Consider the following 25484-nt stretch of genomic DNA (forward strand, 5'->3'; position numbering starts at 1 on the left):
CACATCAAAAATAACACACCGCTCACCATGATACATCATAGTCATACATCATAGTCATACATGGGAAATTCTCCAGTGTTGAATTAACACTTACAGTGTTGAATTAATACCCAGCACTGTTTACATAAATTCAAGTTGTAATCAAACTCTGATTCTGTTAAATCAACCCCGTGGTTTCCACCATGAAGAGATCTAGCTTTTTAATGTACTGTATGTTTTCTCTGAAATGGATTTTAGTTATATTTCACAGTTATACAGGTTTATGGTAGAAAAAGTCAGTAAGTGCATGTTAAAACTTGATATTCCCACTGTAATCTCTCTATGAGTACTTGAAATGAGGCAATTATTTCACAACTTTGTCATGGGTGAATGTCTCCACCAACTGGGAAAATGTCGGTATAACTGCCATAAGAAAAATCACATGCCTGGACAATAAAATAATTTTCCCTCTGTATCTGTATTTCAATTATACATTTTTGCACACAATTTTTTTAAATAGTTTTTGAATTTTAAATGGATCTTTTCATAATTTACATCTTTATGAATATTTTAATGAAGATGTGAATGACTAAAAATAATGTATTAATAATGTTTTTAATTATTATTCCTGATTTGAAATGTAAATATAACTCTTTATAATAAAAGCACAGGATTTTCCCTGCCAGTCGTTTGACACGGAACATGCCCTTTAACAGTCGACCTTTCTAGTGACTGTCCACATGACTAAGACATGGTAAATATTAATGAGGCCAGTAACTGTTGTTGTTTGTGATGAGGAAGGCCCTCATGTGACAACTTACTTGTACCCAAGAGCCCTTGCGCTCTCACCATGACCCTTTCTGTTGGCAGGTCTCCCTAGCATTACAGGTCAGCCGGGGGTGTCCTTTATGTGAACGCAAAGACGACAGTTAAAGTTACAAGGCAGTAAATAAATTAAAGATGCTCTCAAAGGGGGGTGGAACGCGGCAGGAGCAAGAAACCGAAGAAGGAAAGCAGCAGTCAAAGTTAAGAAGGAAATGAAAAAGCGATGGTACAGATTTCAATAAATGTAGAATGAAGCAGTAGAACCTAAGATAGACTGAATTGCCTTAAAGCAAAAGGATAAGAAAATCTAACTGGATAAAGATGAAGATGAAGCAGAGGATGAGACGGTGAAGTACACCAAAGCCAACATAAGGAGTACACAAGGGGGAATTATGGGGTCAAAAGATAAGAAGTCCAAAGAGGAAGGTAAAAAAAAGAAGAAAGCCGAGAAGGAAGAGCAAGAAGAAGAAGAAGACGAAGAAGATGATGACTCGCAAAAAAAGAAAAAGAAAAAGAAAGCTAAGAAAGGTTTCACAGACAGCGATGATGAGGGTAAAAAAGGTAAAGGAAAGAAAAAGAAAAAGACTGTTGACTATGTTGAGATCTATGAGAATGAGTTAAGGAACTATGAACTGGACAAAGTGGAAAACTATGAAGATGAATACCATAAAAAGAAAGGTATGGATTCTGCTATGATTTTTGGTTTATTAGCACATTGCTATAGAGTGTTCTTATTCCATTGATTAGAAGGCTTGCACATTGTATAGTTTATATTTTTCATAAACATGTACAACTTGATTCAGTATATGGAATCAGCCTTAGCTGCTGAATAGGTTGCTGTTTGGAAAATGTTTATTTAACTTATCTAATCCTTTTTCAATGCCTACACTTGCAGTTTATGAGGTGGTCACCATTACTGGAGAAGTAGCTGGGGCAGGGACAGATGCTAATGTATTTGTTACTCTTTTTGGTGATTATGGCATAACTCCAAAGGTGCTTCTTGCCAGCAAGTGAGTAAATATATTTATATTTATGTATCATTAGTAATTTTGGAATTCTGAAAATCAGACTGTGATTGATTAGAGTGAGTTTCCGTATAGCTGATTAACTGCTATGTAAAATTTTGTAGCATTTTATTAATGATATTTACAGCAATTTGTGCTTTTTATTTTTCCACAGCACTGAAAAGAGGTATCTGACTGGCATTTTCTCACTGAATAAAATGACAGAAAAGCCAGTTAAACAAGCTTAAAACTGTGTTTGGGTGTTTGTACACACATGAAATTCTAAAGCCTTTTTTTTTTATCAAGGACCAACTGGCTATTTACATAATTGTCTCTTCATGTACACTCTTAGAAAGAAAAAGCTCCACAAGGGTTAAATTGGATAGGTGAGGGTTCTTTACTTTCTGAAGACGTTCTACTTAAAAGTCTCTCTGATTGGGAAACACTTTGTTATTCTACATAGAACTTTTAAGGTTTCCCCCAGAGAGACAATCCAAAGGACCCTTAAGGATTCTGGATTATTTTTTTTCTAAGAGTGTCGAGCTTACACAAATTTACATTTTGTCAAATGATGGAGGGCAAAGGTGTGATTAATACATTTTGAGCATAATTTTTTTGAATCTTTTTGGATAATTTTGGAAATATGAGAAGTAAATGGAGTTGGTTCTTAGGATAAAGGATAGAATATTCATGTGCTGTAAATAATAAAGGGCCTGCTTGAATGTATGGTTTTGTACTGTGCCTTCTTTGTTCAGTTCAATAGGAAATAAAAGACATTATTCTACTTACATATGGACATTATTTAAGAACAAGGACAGTTATTTGGATTTTATTTGGTAAACAACTTTAAACCTATTTCGAGAATAATTATGTAGCACAATGTGAAGATTAATTTTAAAGATACTGTTTATTCTGAATGCTTCTATTTGTGGACAAGATACATAAAGAAACTTAATGAAGTGGTAAAACTACATTACATTTCTTTGCACATTGTGCTACAATTAGTAATAATTCACAAGGCATAAAATACATTTGAGGAACTCTTTTAAGTAGAGTCAGGGTCATTCCCCATAAAAAAAAATTAATAGATGTTTAGTGCTAATGGGTCTCTCTAATAAGTCATCATTAGTGAGATCTTACACTTAGTTAACTTTATTGACTAAGAAAACCATTTTACTCTTTACACCACCTTTATCCTATTACTTACTTAAAACTAAGAGCTTCTATATTCTTTATTATTTATTATTTATTCACTTACAGAAACCGGACTGCTTTTGAGAAAGGCAAAACAGATGTTTTCCGAATAAAAACTCACAATGTTGGAGTATTACGAAAAATTAGGTATTCTAATACAATTCCTTGATAAACTCCATACTGTATGTATCATCAGTTGGAGTATAATTATACAAAAGAATGGTTTCTTTTGTTTTTTAAGGATTGAACATGATAATACAGGCCTAAGCGCTAGCTGGTTCTTGGACCGTGTGATGGTGACTGACATGAACAGGCCCCATCAACGATATTACTTTGCCTGCAACAACTGGCTCAGCAGGAAGGAGGGTGATGGGCTCATTACACGAGATCTGCTGGGGACCGTAGACTCCTCTGACATGCCAAAATGTGGGTCATATTTTCATATGTTAAACATCTGATAATACAGCCGGAAGTACACAAAGGCATTTCTCAAGTTATCCGATTCATTTGCTTTACATTCTTTATAGATAATAAGTATGTAGTGAGTGTCATCACTGCAGATGTCAAAGGTAGTGGAACAGACGCAGATGTATTCCTTAATATTTTTGGTGAATATGGAGATACCGGTAACCAGCATATTCTTTCCAATATATTATAATCATATATTTTTATTGAAAAACTTCTTGTTATTATTCAGGTGTCCTATCCCATTGTGTTTTTCAAAGGGGAAAGAAGACTTGACAGTGATAAAAACAACTTTGAGAGAGGAGCAGAAGACAAGTTTACTATTGATGCACCAAACCTGGGTAAAATAAGGAAGATCACCATTGGCCACAACAACAAAGGCTCCTCAGCTGGATGGTTTGTGGACAAGGTAGAAGTTTAGCCAGTGTTTTTCATTACTATTACTATTACTATTATCAATAGTATTATAATTGAGTACTATTTACAACTTATAATTTTGTAAAGACAATTTATTTAAGAGATTAAAAAGATTTTCATTATTAAACTTCTGAAAATTATTATATTGATATGATGTCAAACTATTTTCTGTATAACAATAATTACTTTTGTTTGTTATTTGTAGTCATGCTTTTTGGTTTTCATTTACTACTTTTCTAAAATTAGGCTGAAGTGAAATCTAGTGAAGTGTAGTTGAACAGTTTATGGCAAGCATGGTAGCTTAGTGGTTAGTACTGTCACCTTAGACCTCCAGGATCTGTGTTCGTTTTCCGTCTTGGAGTTTGCATGTTCTTTCCATGCTTGGTGGGTTTCTTCCAGGTACTTCCCACAGTCCAAAGACATGCAGATTAGGCTAATTAAGGTTTCCAAATTGCCTGTAGTGTGTGAATAAGTGTGTGTGTGTGTGTGTGTGTGTGTGTGTGTGTGTGTGTGTGTGTGTGTGTGTGTGTGTGTGTGTGTGTGTGTGTGTGTGTGTGTGTGCACTTGCTTGTGTGTGTGTGTGTGTATGTGTGTGTGCATTGCAGTGGACTGGCACCCCGTCCAGGACGTGCTCTGACTCATGCCCTAAGTCTCCTCTGATAGGCTCCAGGCCCCCCGCGACCCTGTATACAGGATAAAGCGGTATAGACCATAATTGAGTTGAACAGTTACTTGTTTCATACCATTGCATCCCTAGCTTCCATCTTACATGACAACATAATGGTTTAAATAATGGGTACTTACGACCCATATATAACAGAGAAAAGAGATGTGTAGGAAACTACCAGTGAGAAATCAAGCTATAAGTTGTTTTTTAATGTTGTTCCTTGGTAATGCACCCCAGACCTTGAAGTTTGGCTTTATACCTTTCTCTGTGTGACTCACACACTTCGAGATGAGGTCACTCTCCTGGACTGTAGTCACCTTATCTGTGTTGAAAGGAAACACCACTCTACTTAACGGATAGTTTTTCCTATTGAGGGTTGCACTACTAAGCACATAGATTTGCACAAAGATTATACATGTTAAATCCATTTATTCCAAACATGCTTATTTCATGGATTACTTTAATTCTAAACCACATTATGTATTTGAACTCAAATAAAAGGAAATTGATTTTTTTCTTTTGCTGTAATTTGATTTAATTTCGTTTGTGTTTAGGTGGTAGTGGATGACCTGGGAAACAAGGCAGTGTATGAGTTTCCTGTTGCCCGCTGGTTTGCCCTAGATGAAGATGATGGAAAGATTCAAAGGGATATTTTGGTGGGGGGGAGTCAGCCCACAGGTAAGAAAGTTATTATTATTATTTTTATTATTATTATTATTATTATTATTATCTATGACTATATTTATTTAAATGTATAAAATAAAGTACTTAAAAATGCTCCATGTGCAACCATATTAGGTCCAACCCTTTTTAAAACACTAAATACACAAAAAAAAACTTATTTGTTTTTTTATTTTTTTTAGCAAATAAAATTAAGTTTATTTTAGTTGTATTGACAACCTTAAAATTGCTGTTTTAATTAATCTTAGACACGCAATCTGGATTGTTTGTGGAGAAAATAGTCAGCCAGCTATAGATTTTCCATCAGTCATTCTCTGTCTTAAGCCTTGACGCCTTTTTAGCCACTTTTTGGTTTTTATGGAATGTAAGGTCACCCACAAGAGAATGTAACATGTAATCCACTCTTGCAGGCATTGTTTACAATATACAGGTGGTTACAGGAAACATCAGGGGAGCAGGTACAAACTCCAAAATCCACATAGTCATGCATGGCACCAAGGGCTTAAAGAACAGTGGAAAGATCTTTCTGGAGGGTGGCATATTTGAACGTGCACGCACTGACATCTTTAACATAGAAATCGCGGCTTTGCTAAGTCCTCTTAGTCGCATAACTATTGGCCATGATAATGATGGCGTCAGTGCAGGCTGGTACTGTGATAAGGTGAGTTACAGACTAATGTTATGTAATAACATTACTTACTTTCTTACTAGGCTTTCATGAGAGAAGAGACTGAAGATGTATAAAGAGAATAAAAGAATGTTCATAGTTCAGGTTAATGTCACCTACTTTTCCCCCAAGTAAAGGATTGTTAATTATTCTTATATCTTATATATATTTTTTCATAAATATCTATATATAATATATATCTTATACATATTTTCAATGTCATTCTCATTATTTATATCATGTGAAAGTATAAAGCACTAGTGATCATGTCTGTTTCTTTCAGGTAGTAATCTATTGCCCTTTCACTGGGCTTGAGCAGACATTCCCTTGTTCTAAGTGGCTGGATGAGGATGAAGGAGATGGCCTAATTGAGAGAGAGATTTATGAAATGGTCTCACTCCGACAAAAAAGACAAAAGAGTGAGCAATCTTATAACTCTGAGACAAGCTTTCAATTCAAGAAAAAGAGTAATAATCTAACCAGGAAAAGAGATAGAGTCTGAGAGACTAATTAGTGTATCACCATTACAGACTATCCTTATAGTGCCATAGTCAAGATTGAATGATGTCCTGAAGCTCTCATTTTTCTTCTGTTTAACAGAGTATCCATGGTCTTTGTGGATTTGGACGTCTGATCTTTCTGGTGCAGGCACAGATGCTTCTATTGTCCTACAGATCTATGGAGAGATGGGCAAGTCTGATGAGATGAAGTTGGACAACAAGACTAACAATTTTGAACAGGGTCAGCTTGATAAATTTATGGTAATTAGAGTTTTTAATTAGTACTTTGTACTTTATTTTGTTTTATTTTTTTAGCTAACAGTATCACATAATGAGGTGAATTTTTATTAATACCTTTAGATTGAATTACCTGATCTTGGAAGATTGAAGAAATTGAGAATATTTCATGAGAAGAGAAATCCATTTGCAGGATGGCATTTAAGCCAGGTAATGAATTAATGTATTATTATTTTTATTATTATTATTATTGTTGTTGTTGTTGTTGTTAATAATAATAATAATAATAATAATAAAGCAAAGTTGATGGTATGTTTTAACCTTTCCAAGAATGAGGCTTCTGGTTTGTGGATAAATACTTATTTATGCCTCCAAAGGTGACACTTTTGAAAACATTAACAAAAGAGAAATACAAATTTCCCTGTAATCGCTGGCTAGATACAAGTGAAGATGACAATGAAGTAGTAAGGGAGCTTCCTGCAACTGGAGATCTTATCCAGGAGCCACTACCAGGCAAGGGGCCAAGTCATTTTCAAGAGTGTATTTCTAGAGTACTGATCTTTAGAGTAAATGCTGTAATGGCAAATTTAGGTTTTAAAGCATTTGTACCACTACTAGACTGTCATATTATTTAATATTAATGTGGTGTTTGTATTTCTTCTCTAAAACAAAGCTTTTAATTTATTTGCAGTTATAAAATACAGAGTTACTGTTTACACTGGAAATGTAAGTGGAAGTGGGACAGATGCCACAGTCTTCTTATGCCTCTTAGGAGATTTAGGAGACACAGGTGACCGCGTCTTAGTAAACTGCAAGAATAATGTCAACAAGTTTGAGAAAGGCAATGTGAGTAGAATTGTCAGTTCAGTAATTTGTTGATTGCAGACATATTTAATAATCATATCTTTTGACTCGGTTTTTGCCTTTGTACTTTAGACAGTCGTAATTGTGTTCATATGTTTTTGTGTTCATCCACAGGGTGATGAGTTCATAATTGAGGCTGTGTCAATAGGGCAGGTACGCAGGGTAAGGATTGGCCATGATGGACGAGGGGGTGGTTGTGGCTGGTTTCTAGACAAAGTGGTGGTCAGAGAAGAAGGACAGGCTGAGTCTGAGGCTGCAGAGTTCCCATGTAACAGGTTCGTGATATATATATATATACTGTATAAATACACACACATGTTTATATACTGTATGCAGCACCTGTTGAGGTGGTGTTTGTTAACTGGTGATTTTTGAGGCTGGCACCTCAAAATGAACTTCTCCTCCGCAGCAGAGGTAAGTTGGGGTCTTGCTTTCCTGGGAAGGTGTTCATGAGAGCCAGTTTCATGGTGCTTGATGGGTTTTGCAAATCCACTTGACAATACGGTTCTTGCAAGAACTATTCTGGGACAGCTGACCTTGTCTTAAAATAATGACTAATTCCTAATTGTTCTAGAATGTAAAAAATATATACAGTATATATACAGTATATATGTTTGTTATTTGATATAATAACATACCATCTGCTTGTAGTACAGTATTTCTTTTCCAATTTAGATGGCTTGACCGTAATGAGGATGATGGCCAGATTGTTCGAGAGTTAGTTCCATTTGCTGACGGACAAAAACTCTATAGTAAGTTTCTTGAGTACTTTTGTATGTCGTGTGTTTTAAAATAATTTTTTAAAGACACAGAATTTTTTTTAAAACACTGAATCTTTTAATATTAAAAAATATTTTAGAGTATGTAAATACAGCATTATAAAATACATAATATTAATTACATAAAATGAAAAAAAGAGTATTAAAAAGTTTTTTTTTTATTTACTTTGACCTTATTGTTAATAATGATTATGGCTTGCTTAATAATGATTATATATGCCAAAATTAGCAGACAGAGTCTTATATTTCCAAGGTCTCAAATTCCAATCTTCTCATAAAGGGGTTGCCAGGGTCCCTGACCTTCCTTTCACAAAGTAAATTTAGAGAACTATCGATAAGGTTGTGTAGTCAGTGGCAGTGAGATTTACTGTCTGTTCAGTGCATGAAATTCATTTATCAAAATCTTTTGATTTTTAGACACCAGTATTCATATTGAAGTAAAGACAGGTGACATCAATGGTGCCAGCTCAGACTCAAAGGTCTTCGTGAAGCTTTATGGTGAGAAAGGTGACACTAGTAAAATGATGCTGGTTGTTTCGACGAATGACCTGCGGAACTACTTCGAAACTGGCCGGGTCGATATCTTCACCGTTGAGACTTTTGACATTGGGCAAGTGCGTATGGCTTGACAGACGTAACTTTACTCTCTGATTTCTTATGTGAGAAATGTTTACTTAGACTTATGTTGCTCAACTGAATCCAGATCAACCGTATGCTGATTGGTCACACCAACGAAGGCATGAGGGCAGGCTGGTTTCTGGACAGTGTGCAAATCAAGGTGCCAAACCAGGGCAAACACTACATGTTTCCCAGCCATCGCTGGCTGTCTGAAGATGAGGCTGATGGCAAAACTGAAGTAGAGCTCTACCCAAGTGAAATACTTGATATTGAAAAATGTACTAATTACATGCTGTATAATATATGAAAACAATTAATTATATGGGTTTTTTTTATTTGTTTGTTATTAATTGGAATTCTTAATATAATGTTCTACAATTTTATCTCAATCTCTCATTTTCCACACAGTAATAAACTATGAGGTTACTGTGGTAACAGGTGATGTTTGGGCTGGAGGAACCAATGCCAGTGTTTTCATCCAGATATATGGAGAGGAAGGAAAAACAGAACTTATCACCCTGAAAAGCAGATCCAACAACTTTGAAAGAGGTGTCACTGAAATATTTAAGGTGAGGACTTTACCATATTTATGTTATTCTCGATATCAACTGTTCAAAGGAGATTATTGCATATTTAAGATGCCTTCAGGATTGTTTTACAATGTGGAAAAAACCTAAAAAACAAGACCATGGAATTCAAAAGTAATATAGATATATTCTGTAGTAATTCTCTTGTTATGCCATTGTGTATAATATATATGCCATAAAGATACTTAATAGTACTAAAATAACTAGCAATGGATAAATGTTGTTTTATGCAAACGGAGACTTTAACATGTGACAACCAAGATGTACACCAACTATTCATATATTACTTCTGAGTTTTATACCACCATTTGTTCTTGTTGTTGTCTCTACAATTATCAGTTACACATTTCAAATGATTTTCATTCGCTTACGTACTTCTACCTTTACAGATACACACACATACCTGTACACACACACACACACACACACACAAACGCACACACACACACATACAATATGTGTTTGTATTTGTCAATGCCTTTTTTCCTTTCTTGACTTTTTTTCCTTTTTCCTTTTCTTTTTTTTTTTGTTTCTGTTGTATTGGTTGGTGTTCATCTTGGTTGTCACATATTAAAGTCTTTGTTTGCATTAAAAAAAACGACATTTATTCATTGGTAATTATTTGAGTACTATAATGTATCTTACACAATGCTATGACAAAATAATTACTACAGAATATATCTATACTCAGCAAAAAAAGAAACGTCCCTTTTTCAGGACTGTGTATTTCAACAATAATGTTGTAAAAATCCAAATAACTTTACAGATCTTCATAGTAAAGGGTTTAAACAATGTTTTCCATGCATGTTCAATTAACTATAATCAATTAATTAACATGCACCTGTGGAATGGTCATTAAGACCTCAACAGCTTACAGAAAGTAGGCATTTAAGGTCACAGTTCTAAAAACGCAGGACACTAAAGAGACTTGTCTACCGACTGTGAAAAACACCCAAAGAAAGATGCCCAGGGTCCCTGCTCATCTGCGTGAACGTGCATTAGGCATGCTGCAGGGAGGCATGAGGACTGCTGATGTGGCTAGGGCAATAAATTGCCATGTCTGCACTGTGAGACGCCTAAGACAGCGCTACAGGGAGACAGGAAGGACAGGAAGGAAGACCACGAGTAACAACACCTGCACAGGATCAGTACATCCGAATATCCCACCTGCGTGACAGGTACAGGATGGCCACAACAACTGCCCGAGTCACACCAGGAACACACAATCCCTCCATCAGTGCTCAGACTGTCCGCAATAGGCAGTCCATGAGGAGGAGATGCACTGCAGTATTTCAAGCAGCTGGTGGCCACACCAGATACTGACTTGTTTCTTTTGATTTTGAGCCTCCCTTCATTCAGGGACACATTGTGAAACATTTTTAGTTTATGTCTTATGGTGTTGACTCTTTTAGTGTTCATACAAATATTTACACATTAAGTTTACTGAAAGTAAAAACAGTTGGAAGTCAGAGGACGTTTCTTTTTTTGCTGAGTATATATTACCTTCTAATTTCATGGTCTTTCATGTTTTTTTTATTTATTTCTACCTTGCAAAACAATGCTGAAGGCATCTAAAATATTTAATCATCTCTTTTTAACAGTTGATATTTAGATGTGTCTGCTATTTATGCTTAATGGCTCTAATCTGAGGTGCTGTTAATTGGTGATTTTTGAGGCTGGTAACTCTAAATAAACTTCTCTGCACCAAAGGTAAGTTTTTGCTCTTGCTTTCCTGGGATGGTTTCCATGAGAGCCAGTTTTATCGTGGTGCTTGATGGGTTTTGCAAACATACCACTAAGCTTGACAACACTTGACAACACTGTTCTTGCAATACAAAAAATATTCCAGAAAGGCTGACCTTTGTGTTTTTACGTGTTTTTTAAATACCAACTGACAGTTGTTGTTGTAGTTGTTGTTACTTACTTACCTAACTCCATATGTGTGTTTTTTTAAAGCGCCAGTATTATTCTAAAATGTAGAAAATAAATCTAAAAAAAAAAAACATTGAATTAGAAGGTGTGTCCAAAATTTTTTTTTTACTAGTACAGTTTTAATGAATGAGAATGACCTGATTTAACATTAACACACAAAAAATATTTGTTTTATATTTGCAACAGATTGAAGCTAAAGATGTGGGAAATATCTTCAAAATTCGTATTGGCCATGATGGCTCAGGAATTGGTTCTGGGTGGTACTTAGAAAAAGTAGACTTAAAATATCTGGTTATGGCCATGGTGAAGAAAGAGAAGAAAGAAGACAAGAAGAAAAATAAGAAGAAGAAAAAGAAGGAGGATGAAGAAAATGATGAGGGTGAGGAAGTGATGCAGGAAGTAGTGAAGACACTAACCTTTCAATGTGATCGTTGGCTTGCTGAGGATGAGGAAGATGGGGAATTGATAGTAGAACTTCTGCCTGAGGACAATGAAGAGTTAGAGGGTAAATAAATGCATCAGAACCTTTTAGCTTTATGTCATCTCTTAATTTGTTCATTTATCTATACTGCTTACTTTATTGTACCATCATGTAAATAAGTTTATGTAATACTGACTATCAAAACACCAGTCACCTTAAATATTAAGAACTAGCATTAGTGCTCATCGTTGATGGGTGTAGAGTTTGTAGAAAAAGTTTTAAGCTTAAAGATAAAAATAAGCTAATTAGCTTTAATGTAATCAATAATATTATTATTTTGGGTTGAAGCCCATGTACATGCCTGCCTGTCTTTCTGTACAGCAGAACTCTCTGTCTAACTTTTTAATACAATAAAATAAAATCTTATCTTAGATTTTTATCTATCTTAGATCTTTTTATCTACAAAAAAAGTATCTTATGTCTTGTTTGCGCTACGTTGTGCTTCGTGTTTCATCGTCAGCCAAATACACTTGCTGTCTAAAGTAGATTATTAAATCAGTTTTAATATATAAACTGATATATATATATATATATATATATATATATATATATATATATATATATATATATATATATATATATATATATATAATTTATATACATATAGGGAAAGTGAAATAACCCTTTGACCATGTTCATCCATAGAAAATACATATGAAGTCAGCGTGTTTACTGGGAACATGTGGGGTGCAGGAACTGATGCCAACGTGTACATCAATTTCTATGGCGAGAATGGTGACACTGGAGAACGTCCCCTGAAGAAATCTAACCACCTAAACAAATTTGAGCGTGGTCAGGTGAGTAAGACTTTATTATTATGCTGTAACCTGATACGCCCTCACCCATTTTTTTTTACAATAGATGTGCTGGTGTACTGTAGCTAAATGTTAGCTGGTCATATATAATTTAAGCCATACCTTCATTATCATGTCTGATGTAAACAACCACATCATGTTCTTATAACTTTTAAACTCAAGAAGGATGTTTTTGCAAATCAGCTGCGTATGTTGCAGGAAGACGTGTTTACAATAAAAGCAGTTGAACTAGGGACTCTGAAGAAGCTAAGGATCCATCATGACAACAGCTATGCCAACTCCGCCTGGTACCTAGACCGAGTTGAGATTGTAGATACAAAAGATGACACCACGTAAGTGTTTCTTTGATAAGAAAATTTGAGAATTTGCTAATTTGTTATTTTAACAAAAAATATTACTAACTATGATTTATTAAGGCGGCATGGTGGCTTAGTGGTTAGCACTGTAGCCTTGCACCTCCAGGGTCCAGGTTCTATTTCCACTTCGGGTCTGTGTGCAAGGAGTTTGCATGTTCTTCCCGTGCTTTGTGGGTTTCCTCCGGTTCACTCCTACTGTCAAAATACATGCAGGTAATGCTCATTGGTGTTTCCAAAATGCTCAACTGAAAACTCAAACCCTTAAGTAATTGGTACAGAAACATGTCCAGAGTGGAGAGTGACCATCGCCCAATACATCGCCTAATGCCATGTGGATGGACCAAAATACCAGAAACAATGATCTGTTCACTTGAAAAGGTTATACTGTAAATATATTTAAACTGGATCCTAATGCAGGTACTACTTCCCCTGTAACCGCTGGTTGGCTGTTGATGAGGATGATGGCCAGCTTGTCAGAGAGCTGGTGCCTGTAGATGAAGCTTTCATGAAAAAGAATGATGACGAGGAAGAGTTGGGAGCCACCTTAGGCCTGGAGCAGAAAGGTGAAGAAAAGGTTTATGCCCTCTGTATAATCATAAATGGCTATGCGAATATTTTAACAAACATCTGTTTTTTCACTTGTAAGAAGGTTATGTTTTAAAAACTGTGTACAAAAAAAAACATTAATGACCCTTTTTTTTGACAGCTATGTCAACAACATACACATTGAGGATTAAGACAGGAGAGAAAAAATATGCTGGAACAGATGCCAATGTTTTTGCAGTTCTGTATGGAGAGTATGATGATACAGGTTAAACATCATAAAGAAATAGAATTACCAAAACCATTAAAACACTGCTTTCTAAAAGCTATAAACTTAAATACACTATATTGTTAATTTGTGTAAAATATTGCCTCCTTCCTGGGGGCTTTATGCTGACATCATCTGCTCTTACGTTTCTTTGATTGTTAATTAATTCTACAGGAATTATTAACCTGAAAGCCAGCAAAACACACAAGAATAAGTTTGAGCAAGGAAACATTGATGAGTTTATTGTGGAAGCTGTTAATCTTGGAGAGCTTAAAAGGATCAGAATAGGGCATGACAATTCTGGTAAGATTTTGGAGTTTTTTACTATTTAACATGTTCACTGAAAGTACCTCAATAAATTACTGAAAGCAGATGTCAAATGAATGCTAAACTAAGGCAAAGTAACATTGGCACCTGACCAAAGAGTTGTATTGCTGAATGCAATCGAATACCTTTAAAAATTAGTAAACAAAAGCTAGTCGTCTGCGATATAACATTCATATATGAATAGAATAAATAGTGGCCTGTAGTGCTCCTAGTGAGCCTTTGCTCAACAATGGTTATAGAATGGTTATTAAGTCTAACATTAGTGTTTCTGATGTTGAAGAGAATTTTTTTTTTAATGAATGTGATTTGTTAAATACAGTATGACTTTTTTTGCTATTGTGGCATGGTGGCTTAGTGGTTAGCACTGTTGTCTTGCACCTCCCAAGTCCGGGCTTGATTCATGCCTCTGTTTGCATGGAGTTTGCATGTTCTCCCCGTACTTAGTGAGTTTCCTCTGGGGACTCTAGTTTCCTTCTACTGTCCAAAGACATGCACAATTGGAATTCCCAAATTGCTCGTAGTGTGTGAATGCACCCTGTCCAGGCTGTACCACGCCTTGTGCCCTAAGTCTCCTGGAAAAGGCTCCAGGCCCCCTGCGACCATGTACACAATGTGAGAGAAATAGATGAGAGACTGGTATTGCTAAAAATCTGAATATCAATGACAACACATTATATTAACACAATGTTAACACATTCCTCTGCATCTTTTTCAGGGGGCTCAGGTTGGTTTTTGGATTGGGTAGAGATTAATGCCCCTTCTCAGGGTCTGAAACTCTGTTTTCCATGTGGCCGCTGGCTGGACAAAGGAAAAGATGATGGGGCATTAGCAAGAGATTTGTACCCAGCTGAATTGCAGACAGAGGTGTACACACCATGTAAGGCCCCCTTTACACTGTTTATTGAGCTTCCTCAAGTTTTTATATTTCTGGATTTCCTTTGTAAATGTATTTCTCTGCAATGCTCAATGCAAATCTAAATGTAAATCAATTAATAGGAAATGTAATTTGTTCAACCCTCAAGGAAAGCAGAGACAGATTATATAATGTAAACGTTTAGAATATCAGATATACAATAGAGTTTTGGCACCTGTCCAGGAGCTCCATCCGTATGTTCTGTTTTTCTGCCTTTAGCACAATTTTGAGTTAATGACCATTTTTTTCCTTTCTATCTACAGTTGTGCCCTATGAGATTAAAACCTTTACTAGTGATCTGTTTGGAGCAGGAACAGATGCAGATGTCTTTATTGTTCTTTATGGTGAAAATGGGGTCTGCACTCACCAAAAGTATCTCTGTGTAAATAAGAGAGAGCGGCGCATGTACTTTGAGAGAGGAGCAGAGGACATGTTCATTGTGGAAGTGAGCACAGCACATTTAACAATACTGTTAATTTAATTACCTTTCATCAGTTTTTGTGTGCATAATACAGTGGAACTTTGGATTACGAGCATAATTCGTTCCAGAAGCAGGCTCGTATTTCAAAACACTTGTAAACGAAAGCGAATTTTTTTATAAGAAATAATGTAAACTCAAATTATTTGTTTCACAGCCCAAAAAAAAAAAAATACATAAAAATAATTAATACAATAGATAAAGTAAAAATAAAACAAATTAACCTGCACTGTACCTTTAAAAAAAAGTACAAATAAATCCCGACAGATAAGTGTTTCCATTTTAAGCGCACAGGCTCTGTTTGTGTTTGTTTGTGTATGTGTGTGAAGATAAAGTAAGGGGAGAGGAGAAATTAGACCCTCTCCCTCTTATCGTCTTACACAGTAACCCTTCTTCCTTTCTAATTCGTGTTTTTTCACACACACAGACACACACACACACACATATTAATGGAAAGACTGTTTTATCGGAAAAATTAACAAGGAACATCGATAATGACACACGTGTGCACACTAACGGAATCACTGCTGTAAAGTAAAAATAAAACAAACTAACCAGCACTTTACCTTTGAAAAGAATCGCAACAGAGCAGTGTTTCCATTTAAGAGAGAGGGAGATTTTATTAAAAAATCTTTGCTCGTCTTGTGTAACACTTGCAAACCGCGTTACTCGCAATCCGAGGTTCCACTGTACATTTATATATTGTTTATGTGTAGCTGGAAGATGTCGGTGATGTCATTGAGAAGATCCGCATTGGACATGACAACAGAGGCATAAACCCTGGGTGGCATCTTGATCGTGTAGAGATTAGAAGGCTTTTAAGGAAAGGAAAGGTAATAGACTTTTATTTCATTTTTTGCCAGTAATTTTTAGAAAGAGTTGCTATTTATTTTTTATTCCTTTAAAGGGATCTGAGACTACAATTTTCCCATGTGAGAGATGGCTCGCAAAGTCTGAAGATGACGGTGAGACAGTGAGAGAGCTGGTACCTTCAGACATCATCATAGAGAGGCTCCTGAGAGATGGTACTCTGAAATGCACTGAGACTGAAGTGGAAGATGCATTGGAAAGTATGTACTGAATGGAGAACTTATTTTTGACCAACTAAACGCTGCATACTATTTTGTGCACTGTATATCCAAAAGTATGTGAACACATAAATATTCCCACAGCACAGAAGCATAATTGTATACTTGTAAAAATATGTTTGTATGTTTTAGCATTAGGACCTCTCCTGTTTCTGTATGAGAGTGCCTCTGTGCAGTGTCCTAGTTCATAAAGACATTGTTTGCCCTAGTTGGTGTGAAAGAACTAGAATGGCCTGCACAGAGCCTTTATCTCAACCCCACTGAACACCCTGGGATCATAATGCTGATTGTACCCCAAAGCCTATTTGTCCAACACTAATGCCGAACCTCACTGATGCTCCATGGGATAAATGGGCACAAATTTATACCCCTATCTCACCTATGCGGTCTCTTGCAGTGGCCGTAAGTACCGTTCATCATGACTCACCAGTTTTGGCGCTGTGATTGCGTTTCCATGTTTAATTTTTTGCCGGTCCTCGCATAAGCTCGCAGAGCTTGCAGAACTTTGCGGAACGTCAGTGGGCAATCGCGGCAGCTTACGATGCCTAACAACGCATCTTACCACAAGTCAAACCACATGGGTGAGATAAGGGTATTACACTTGCACAACAGTTACATTCAAAAACATATATGCAAATATAATGGAAAGGCTCCACAAAAAAATGGGGGTCATTAGAACATAAAAGTGGCAGAGCTAGAAAATAACTAAGTACATTTAATTAGTTACTATACTTAAGTACATATATAATGGAACTGTGTTTTACTTGATGAGTTTTATTAGTGGATACATTTTAGGAGGTTATTGTTTTTCTGGAAGCACAAAAACTCCTCCAGATAGGAGATTAGCCATATTGCCCTGAATCTTGCACACACCACCACAAACCCAATATCAAAAAGTTCAGCTGGGTCTCCTGGGTACAATGGAATAAAAATAATACACCATTGAGTTATGTGGATCTGGTCGGTATCTATGCCAAACTACTTTGACTTGTCGCTGAGTTTTGATCCAGTTGGTAAACAAGACACTGCACATTAAAAATGAAAAATAATTCAAATTACCCGGAATTAACTGCCCAATAGACTTTAATGGGGTTTGTAGAGTGGACACACAGTGGGGAAAAAAGAACACATCAAGGCAGAACAAAGGCAGCATGCAGAGTCATATCTTTGTAACCGTATGGGCTAGAAATGGTCTGTTTTCAGCATTTTGCCCAGGAAAAGTGGTACGCCATTGTAAATTACTTCACAATTTTTTTCAGGAAGTGTATTTAATTACTTGTACTCCACTGCATCCTACAACAAATATTTGCACGTTCTACTACACTACATTTCTGCATGGCATTTTGTTACATAATCAATAACCCGAGTAGTGTGTAGTATTTGTGTCAATATCACCATCTGATTATTATACATAATTTGTATGGTGTAATACAGGATTTGTGCTTTGCCCACCACCAGTGTTAAGGGACGTTACTTTTCAAAGTAACTAATTACATTACAAAATTACTTTAATTAAAAAGTAAAATCAGTTACATTTCAACGTTACTTTCTGATAAAAGTAACTAGTTAGAGTACTCTTTCACTGCAGAATATGAAAACTCCTTTGTGATTCCTTATGCATGTTGTTTTAGTCAAGACCTTCATAATTATTCTACCATCATCACTCAGTGAAGTTTGGCCCATAATCTGTTAACCGTAAGTTTTGGCGCTGTGTTTAGGTTTTCATTATTTCGCGCGTTGGTCCTCGCATAGTCAAACCACATAGGTGAGATAGGGGTATAACAGCAGTAATAACAGAGGGGGGCGGGTTATCGGCAGCAGGGCTTGTAGGACGACTTTCACACACATACTATTATCACAAAAACAGTAATTGAACAGTGTTGAATTAGTGTTAAATTACTATGTCTACTATAAATAAGAAATCAGTTATGTGTCAGAAGGTCATTTCTGATAAGCACTGTTTTCTGCTTTGTTTTTTTTTCATATTCTTCAGCTCACACATATGACGTATCTGTAAGAACAGGTGATATGTATGGAGCAGGTACAGATGCTAATGTGTTCCTGACCATCTATGGAGAACTTGGAGACACAGGAGAACGCAAACTCAGCAAATCAGAGACCAACAGTAATAAGTTTAAGAGAGGAGCAGTATGTCATTTCTTGAACATGATTTCAGAAGTATTATTTCTTAAACCTAATAGGGTTTTTGCATCTGTTTAGTGTTTAACCAAGTCAAAAATAAATAAAGAAAACAAGAAATTCCATAGCAAGGATGCATAAGATATAGATAAAAACTAATCTTTTTTGACTATTGAGTAGTTTGAGTATTTTCTGTATATAAACACTTTTACATGTTGTTCACTGATTCTTTGTTCTAGGTTGATAAATTCAGCATTGAAGCTGTAGACCTTGGGCAAGTTTTTAAGATCAAAATACGGCATGACAATTCTATGATGGGAGCAGACTGGTATCTAGAGCAGATAGAAATTGTGGATACAGATACAGATGAAATCTCCATGTTCTTATGTGAAAGGTGGCTTTCAAAAAAGAAGGAAGATAAAAGGATTGAAAGAACATTTTATGTCAAGGTGAGGAAATTTAAGTTGCAGCTCTTCTATGAATTTTATCATTTTTACATATAATAAACTTATAATAAACATATAATAATTATTGCATTTGTGATGCAGAATTATCTATCTGAATTACTTGCCATTCTTACTAGGGATTTGAAGGTGAAAGGAATCCCCAAAATTCTAAGCCAAGCCTAGACAGCAACATGAACAAGAAGAAAAAGAAGAAGAAATCAGTTGTCGAGGAGACTGCTGGTACTCTTAATTTGTCCACTGAGTTGTAATAACTGCGTCTTAAAACTTAGTTATTAAAAAATAAATGTTTATTGTGTTCACTCTGAAAACTTGCATTATGATTTGCGTTGTATTAGCCAAAAGTCTTTTTCTGTCATCTGCCTAATTATTTGTTATTTTCGAAACCACAGTGATCCCATATCACTTTACGGTGTCGACAGGATCAGACCGTGATGCTAGTACCACCAGTCGAGTGTTTGTAATCATCATAGGTGCAAATGATTCTGAAACAGACAGACTCTGGCTCGACCTTCCTGAAGGAAGAAAATGCTTTGCTGCTGAAACTATGGAACACTTTGAATGTTATGGGTTGGATGTAGGAGAAATCAAAAGAGTCGAGGCAAGATAAATGCACCATAGGTGCAGATTGTTCTCTAATTTAAGTAACATTAAATATAACTTTTTTTTTACCTTCAGTCAGAAACTGTATTGCACAAGTATTCGAAAGGCTTTACATGTCGTCTTCTTTATTCCCTTTTTATTCTGATTTCTTTTCTGCAGTTAGGCCATAATGGTGCTACTCCAGAAAGCTGTTGGCTGGTGGAGGAAGTGGCTGTTGCAGTTCCTACCAAAGGCATCAAGTATATATTCCAGTGTAACTGCTGGCTTGCCAAAGATAGAGGGGATGGCCTGACATCAAGAGTGTTCAATATACTTGATGCCATCACTATTAATATCATTCAAAAGGTTATTATTATTATTATTATTATTATAGTAACATGTAAATTGTTGTGTTAATGTGCATATTTATTGCCTCAAAAAGTAATCACTAATGAACTAATGATGCAGTCACATCTGTGGTGATTAGCTGGAAATGCTGTTGTTTTTTTTTACTGAGACACACCCACACGTTTTCTACTAGTGTAGCATTGTGTGAACAAAGCATGATAATCTGTGATATACTGTAAATGTAAATACATTATTCTTTCATTCATTTTCAGTAAGTACTTTATACTGGTAAGGGTGAGGGTGAAACCATGGTCGCTTTTTTAATGATCGCTTATCAGGAAAACACCACAGATGGCTTTATAAATAAATAAATAAATAAATAAATAATTAAATAAATGTATAATTTAACTTTTGTTCTTACTTTAACACTAATATCTAGGCACCCTTTCTTTAGGTTGTCTATGAGATTACAGTTGTAACAGGAGACACTCAGTATGCAGGGACAGACACCAACATATTTATAACTGTATTCGGGGCCAGTGGGAGCACAGAGGAGATTTTGTTACCAAAGAAAGAGGACAGGTGACATCTTCATTATTTGAGCACTCATTCCCTCTAATAGCATCAAATAGGCTAATCACTATATTATAAAACTTTTAACATGGCATTCTCCTGCTACTCACATATCCTAGGTTTGAGAGAGATCAGAAGGACACTTTTAATTTGGAGATAGATGACATTGCTCCACTAAAAAAGTTAAGAGTTCGCATTGATGGGACAGGATGCCGGCCTGATTGGTTCCTTGACCAGGTTAGTTTAAATGTCAGACTGCCATTGAACAGTTGAGTGAGTCTTCATTGGTATTTTTGGTTACAATAACACGGAAGTCAATTAACTTTTATTGTTTGACAGAACAATGAGTCCCCTGCTTGAAACGGTAATCTGGTTCGAGATAGCGGATGATAAACAGTGTTTGGGGTTTATGTTGCCTTGTTGTCATTGTCTTCTTGTCATGTTACATGACCTAGATTATCATGAGGAACCCAATCACTGAGGAAGTGTCGGTTTTCACCTATGAGGACTGGCTTTACAAAACGAAAGGGCCAAAGAGGACGAAGGTCTGTGAGCTCCCTGCAGTGGTGGACGATGAGGAGATGGTGGAGAAAACCACTTATATTATTCAGGTTAAAACCAGTGACATTTCTGGTAGGTCACATCTGTATACTTTTTGCATGTAGTCTGCCAAGTTGCATACATGTACCTAAGAATGATCTTTTCTGACATTTTATATGACTACACTTCTTCAGGTTACCTGTAGAAATACAGTTGTTACAGGATTCACACATGCTGTTACATTTTTTTATTATATACAGTCCATTACATATCACTCATCAAAGGAAAAATACTGAAATTAATAAAGCTTAACAATATTTATATATCGTTTTCCAGGTGCAGGTACAGACGCTAATGTGTTCATGATTGTGTTTGGAGAGAATGGGGATACAGGCACCCTAGCACTGAAAGAATCCAGCAACAGGAACAAATTTGAACGCAATCAGGTGGATGTGTTCCATTTTTCAGACATCCTCAGCCTGGGAGAGCTTTGCAAGATCCGAGTATGGCATGACAATAAGGGTAAGAAAAACATTTTTTTGGAGTCACTTCATACTGATTTCAATATAATTTTAGTGTTTATAATTTTAGTCTAATGCTGTTGGAATTTTTCGTTTGTCACTACTTGCCTTAAGGTCCTGCTCCTGGCTGGCACTTAGAAAACATTGATGTAAAAGATGAGCTCATGAGCCAAACCTTTCGATTCCCTTGTGACCGCTGGCTGGCCAAAAGTGAGGATGATGGCCAGATTATTCGGGAACTGGGCTGTGCCAACAATGATATCCTGGACCTCAGTGACAAAACCAGTATGACCCAGGCTTTACATTTAACTTCAGTTTAATATGTTATCTTTTAATAGAAAAATGATGACAGATTTCATATGTTGATGTGATTTTGTATTCATGTGGAAAGTGCAAACAGTTTTATTTAATGGAAATGTAACCTACACTAAAAATATTTAAATGTTTATATTCACTCTAGAATACATTATTGACATTACCACAGCCAACTATGAAGGTGCAGGGACAAAGGAGAACGTGTGCATAGTGCTTGAGGGCAAAAGAGCACGTTCAAAGGAGTTTATGATGGAAAATTCTTCAAAGAAAAAGAGATTTGTGTGGTATGAACTTACAAACCTCAAAGTTCTATTTCATTTGAATTCAACAGATTAACCCAAAGCTCAACACACCCTATAAATCAAAACAAGTCAGCGTATAAACCATGTCACCTTATCCCTAAAATATACTGTGGTTTTCAGGAATATTACGCTCTATGGCTTATCTAAGTAGCATTTAAGTATTGTTCATAAAATAAATATCTACTAATGTCTACTGGCCTTACACGCTCATGCCTACTAAAAGTTTGATAACAATTAAACTAGAGAACTAACACATGGTTATTTATTTATTTATTTACTTTTTATAATACATTTTTATTATTTCTTGTAATCTGTTTTCCGTCTTTACTTGTGAACTTCATGCTTTCATGTGGAATCTAGTTTATCATGCTAGAAAATTATTTATATAAATATATATATATTTAAATGTTTTTATTGTACTTTTTAGGGGTGCTACTGACACATTTGAATTTTCCTCCAAACTTCTTGGAGATATAGTTACCATCTCTTTGGTCCATATAACAAAAGATAAAAAAGTGAAGAATGACGCTTACTGGCATGTTGAGGAGGTGGTAGTGACAGAACAAGAGTTGGGGAACAAGTGAGCTAACTTTGTACAATGGCAGTGTTTTACAATTTACATATAATTTGTTTGTACAGGAAGAGCATTTATTTTTAATAGCGTTTTTGTGTTCTTTTTTTTATCTCTACAGGTACTTTTTTCACTGTGATGCCCAGATCCCTCTTACTACAAAGAAAGGCGAGTTTGTGACATTTGAGTGCATTAAGTGTGTTGAAAGCTTTGCCAGCAAAGTGCGCAGCTTGGTTCCCATCAAGTATGAGATTATCATCATCACAGGTGATGTGAAAGGAGCTGGGACTGATGCCAATGTCTTCATTACCATTTACGGTGTAAACGGAGACTCAGGGAAGCGTCCATTAAAGCAAAAGTTTAGGAACCTGTTTGAGAGGGGCCGTACAGACCGCTTTTTGTTGGAGATGCTGGACTTGGGCGATCTCCTAAGAGTCAACGTTGAGCATGACAACACTGGCCAAGCACCAGGCTGGTACTTGGAGTGTGTAGAGATTACAAACACTGCCAACTGGGTGACCACAATCTTTGTTTGTGGAAAGTGGATGGATAGGACAAGAGCAGATGGACAAATCGAAAGAGTCTTGTTCCCCAGATACTGACTCATACTTTTTTATAAACAGGTTTTTCATTTTAATTTTCATTTTTCATTGGTTTATTCATTTTTTATGATGTTTTTAATTTTCAAACTCTCATACTTTTCTAATAGTAATATTAGCCAATATTTTATCAAAATGAAACAACAAATTTGACATAAAAGCCACATGTTAAAGCATTTTTTAATTTTATTTGAAAAACACATACAAAAAAGGTCATATACAAGACAAGAAAATAAAAAAGAAAGAACAGTTTGGGTTAAGCTATGCAACTTTTTGCATCATTAGTAATAAATACAGTACAAAATCCACCAAAAGTGAATCTAATTTTTTTCTTTTTTTTTTACGCAATATACACTTAATCTAGTTATCATACATGATGATCATCGAGCTATTGCTTAAATATTGTCAATACATATTTTTTTCTACTCGACTATAAAATATTAATGTCAGAAAACATTGCGCAGTAACAGCAACAGCAGTGTCTTATACAAAGATAGCCACTTCCCTTTCACTGGCAGGTTATTCAATATTTTTTAACATCAGCAGCAGAAAAAACATCAGAAAGATTTATGGTAAAATATTTTAACATATCTATCCATTCTCATACGTATATTAAAACCTGAGAAAGACATGCATTATAGAGCTTGTGCTTTAGGATCTACTGTTCATTCTGTTTGCAAAACATAATACTATTGCTGTATGTCCAAAATCTTCTAGTGCGGTGGAGCAAGGAAAAAGACCTTAAGGCTGGTGGGACAAATCATATGACAAGGCATGTCTTGTATCATTTGTCAATCATATCAGGTGTCTGCAAGTAAATAGCAACACGTTTGTCAATTCAACCAAAATGTTTTTTTCTTTTGATGGGGTGTGTGAAAATCCTATTTGACACAATCAAGATCAAGTAGGAGGGGCTTCTTCCCTTTTTGACTGAATTTACTGTAAGTTAATGTACAATGCCATGTTGTTTTAAAGTTGCACCTTTAGAAATATCAGTGCCTGGTCTAACTGAGAGCTAAATATACTTAATAGGATTTTTTTATTGTATTTTTGTCCATTTCTTCATCTAAAAATATCAAAAGAATAAATAATGGCCACATTACATTTAGTGTCAGATACATCTTTAGACAGACATTTAGCTTCAGACCCTGTTACGTAGTATAAAAAAGGTTAAGAAGTAGGGAAAAAATATGCAAACAGAAGGTAAAAACAGACCGGTCTCTATGTAATAGAAATCCAGCTATTGTAAAGCATTTTGGACAAGTGGCTAATCACAGTACATCGCACTCTGCACTAAGCTATGTTGTAATACTTAAAAAAAAAAAATGTTAGATACTAACCAAGTTAGAAGAATTAAAATAAAAAGAGTATGGTGCACATTTTCCAAATGCCAGTGAGAGGGTAGCCAAGCTGAGAGTGCAAAATAGGAGATACATGCAAAACATTTCCAGTCTATAGCAGTTTGTCTACTAAATCACAGCTAAAGAATTCTTTGAAATCGCATTAATGGAATGTAACCAAATCCACAGCACCACACACTGACACGTTTCAGCAGACCCTTTTGATTTTTTTTCTTGTTTTGTTTCTCTTTTTCTCCTTTGAATAAACAAATGCATGCAAAGCACTCCCATTAAAGTATGCACGATGAGGTATTTATACATGTTATGCCTGTGTAAATAAATAAACTGATTCAGTCACTAAACTAAAATCAAAACTTAAATATGCACCCATAATAGCTAAAGTTAGTAATAAATTATGATTGTTAAATACTTAAGGCATTTTTACTGCACAAAATCCTGTGTAAACTATTGAATGCTGCACACAGGAAATGAGAAAAGACTGCTC

General features: G+C 35.6%; 1 protein-coding gene across 1 annotated transcript; it reads left to right on the forward strand.

Annotated features, from left to right (window-relative positions):
• The first annotated feature begins 730 nt into the window (after positions 1 to 730).
• loxhd1b (lipoxygenase homology PLAT domains 1b) lies at positions 731 to 23642 on the forward strand. Its single transcript, XM_053503819.1, has 43 exons — positions 731 to 752; positions 1126 to 1482; positions 1700 to 1814; positions 1984 to 1995; positions 3069 to 3149; positions 3244 to 3428; positions 3530 to 3628; positions 3728 to 3876; positions 5106 to 5229; positions 5643 to 5893; positions 6183 to 6318; positions 6500 to 6660; positions 6760 to 6846; positions 7014 to 7149; positions 7328 to 7482; positions 7615 to 7775; positions 8176 to 8252; positions 8697 to 8893; positions 8983 to 9175; positions 9306 to 9466; positions 11603 to 11921; positions 12543 to 12694; positions 12911 to 13044; positions 13486 to 13631; positions 13775 to 13879; positions 14054 to 14182; positions 14922 to 15083; positions 15383 to 15564; positions 16314 to 16430; positions 16505 to 16667; positions 18679 to 18833; positions 19064 to 19273; positions 19408 to 19510; positions 19681 to 19889; positions 20051 to 20236; positions 20673 to 20800; positions 20911 to 21028; positions 21247 to 21424; positions 21668 to 21853; positions 21967 to 22137; positions 22313 to 22451; positions 22897 to 23049; positions 23162 to 23642. The coding sequence occupies exons 1-43, from the start codon at positions 731 to 733 to the stop codon at positions 23640 to 23642; spliced, it is 6885 nt and encodes a 2294-aa protein (XP_053359794.1).
• Positions 23643 to 25484: the final 1842 nt, after the last annotated feature.

Source organism: Clarias gariepinus, chromosome 9, assembly GCF_024256425.1.
Source record: "Clarias gariepinus isolate MV-2021 ecotype Netherlands chromosome 9, CGAR_prim_01v2, whole genome shotgun sequence".
In the NCBI taxonomy this organism is placed as follows: domain Eukaryota; kingdom Metazoa; phylum Chordata; class Actinopteri; order Siluriformes; family Clariidae; genus Clarias; species Clarias gariepinus.

Bases quoted from the DNA above. Each gene is read 5' to 3' on its own strand.
- loxhd1b (XM_053503819.1), top strand. From the start codon at position 731: ATGGTAAATATTAATGAGGCCA. The intron at 3,150-3,243 runs GTATTCTAATAC...TTGTTTTTTAAG, and splicing joins GGAGTATTACGAAAAATTAG to GATTGAACATGATAATACAG. The intron at 21,425-21,667 runs GTAGGTCACATC...ATCGTTTTCCAG, and splicing joins TAAAACCAGTGACATTTCTG to GTGCAGGTACAGACGCTAAT.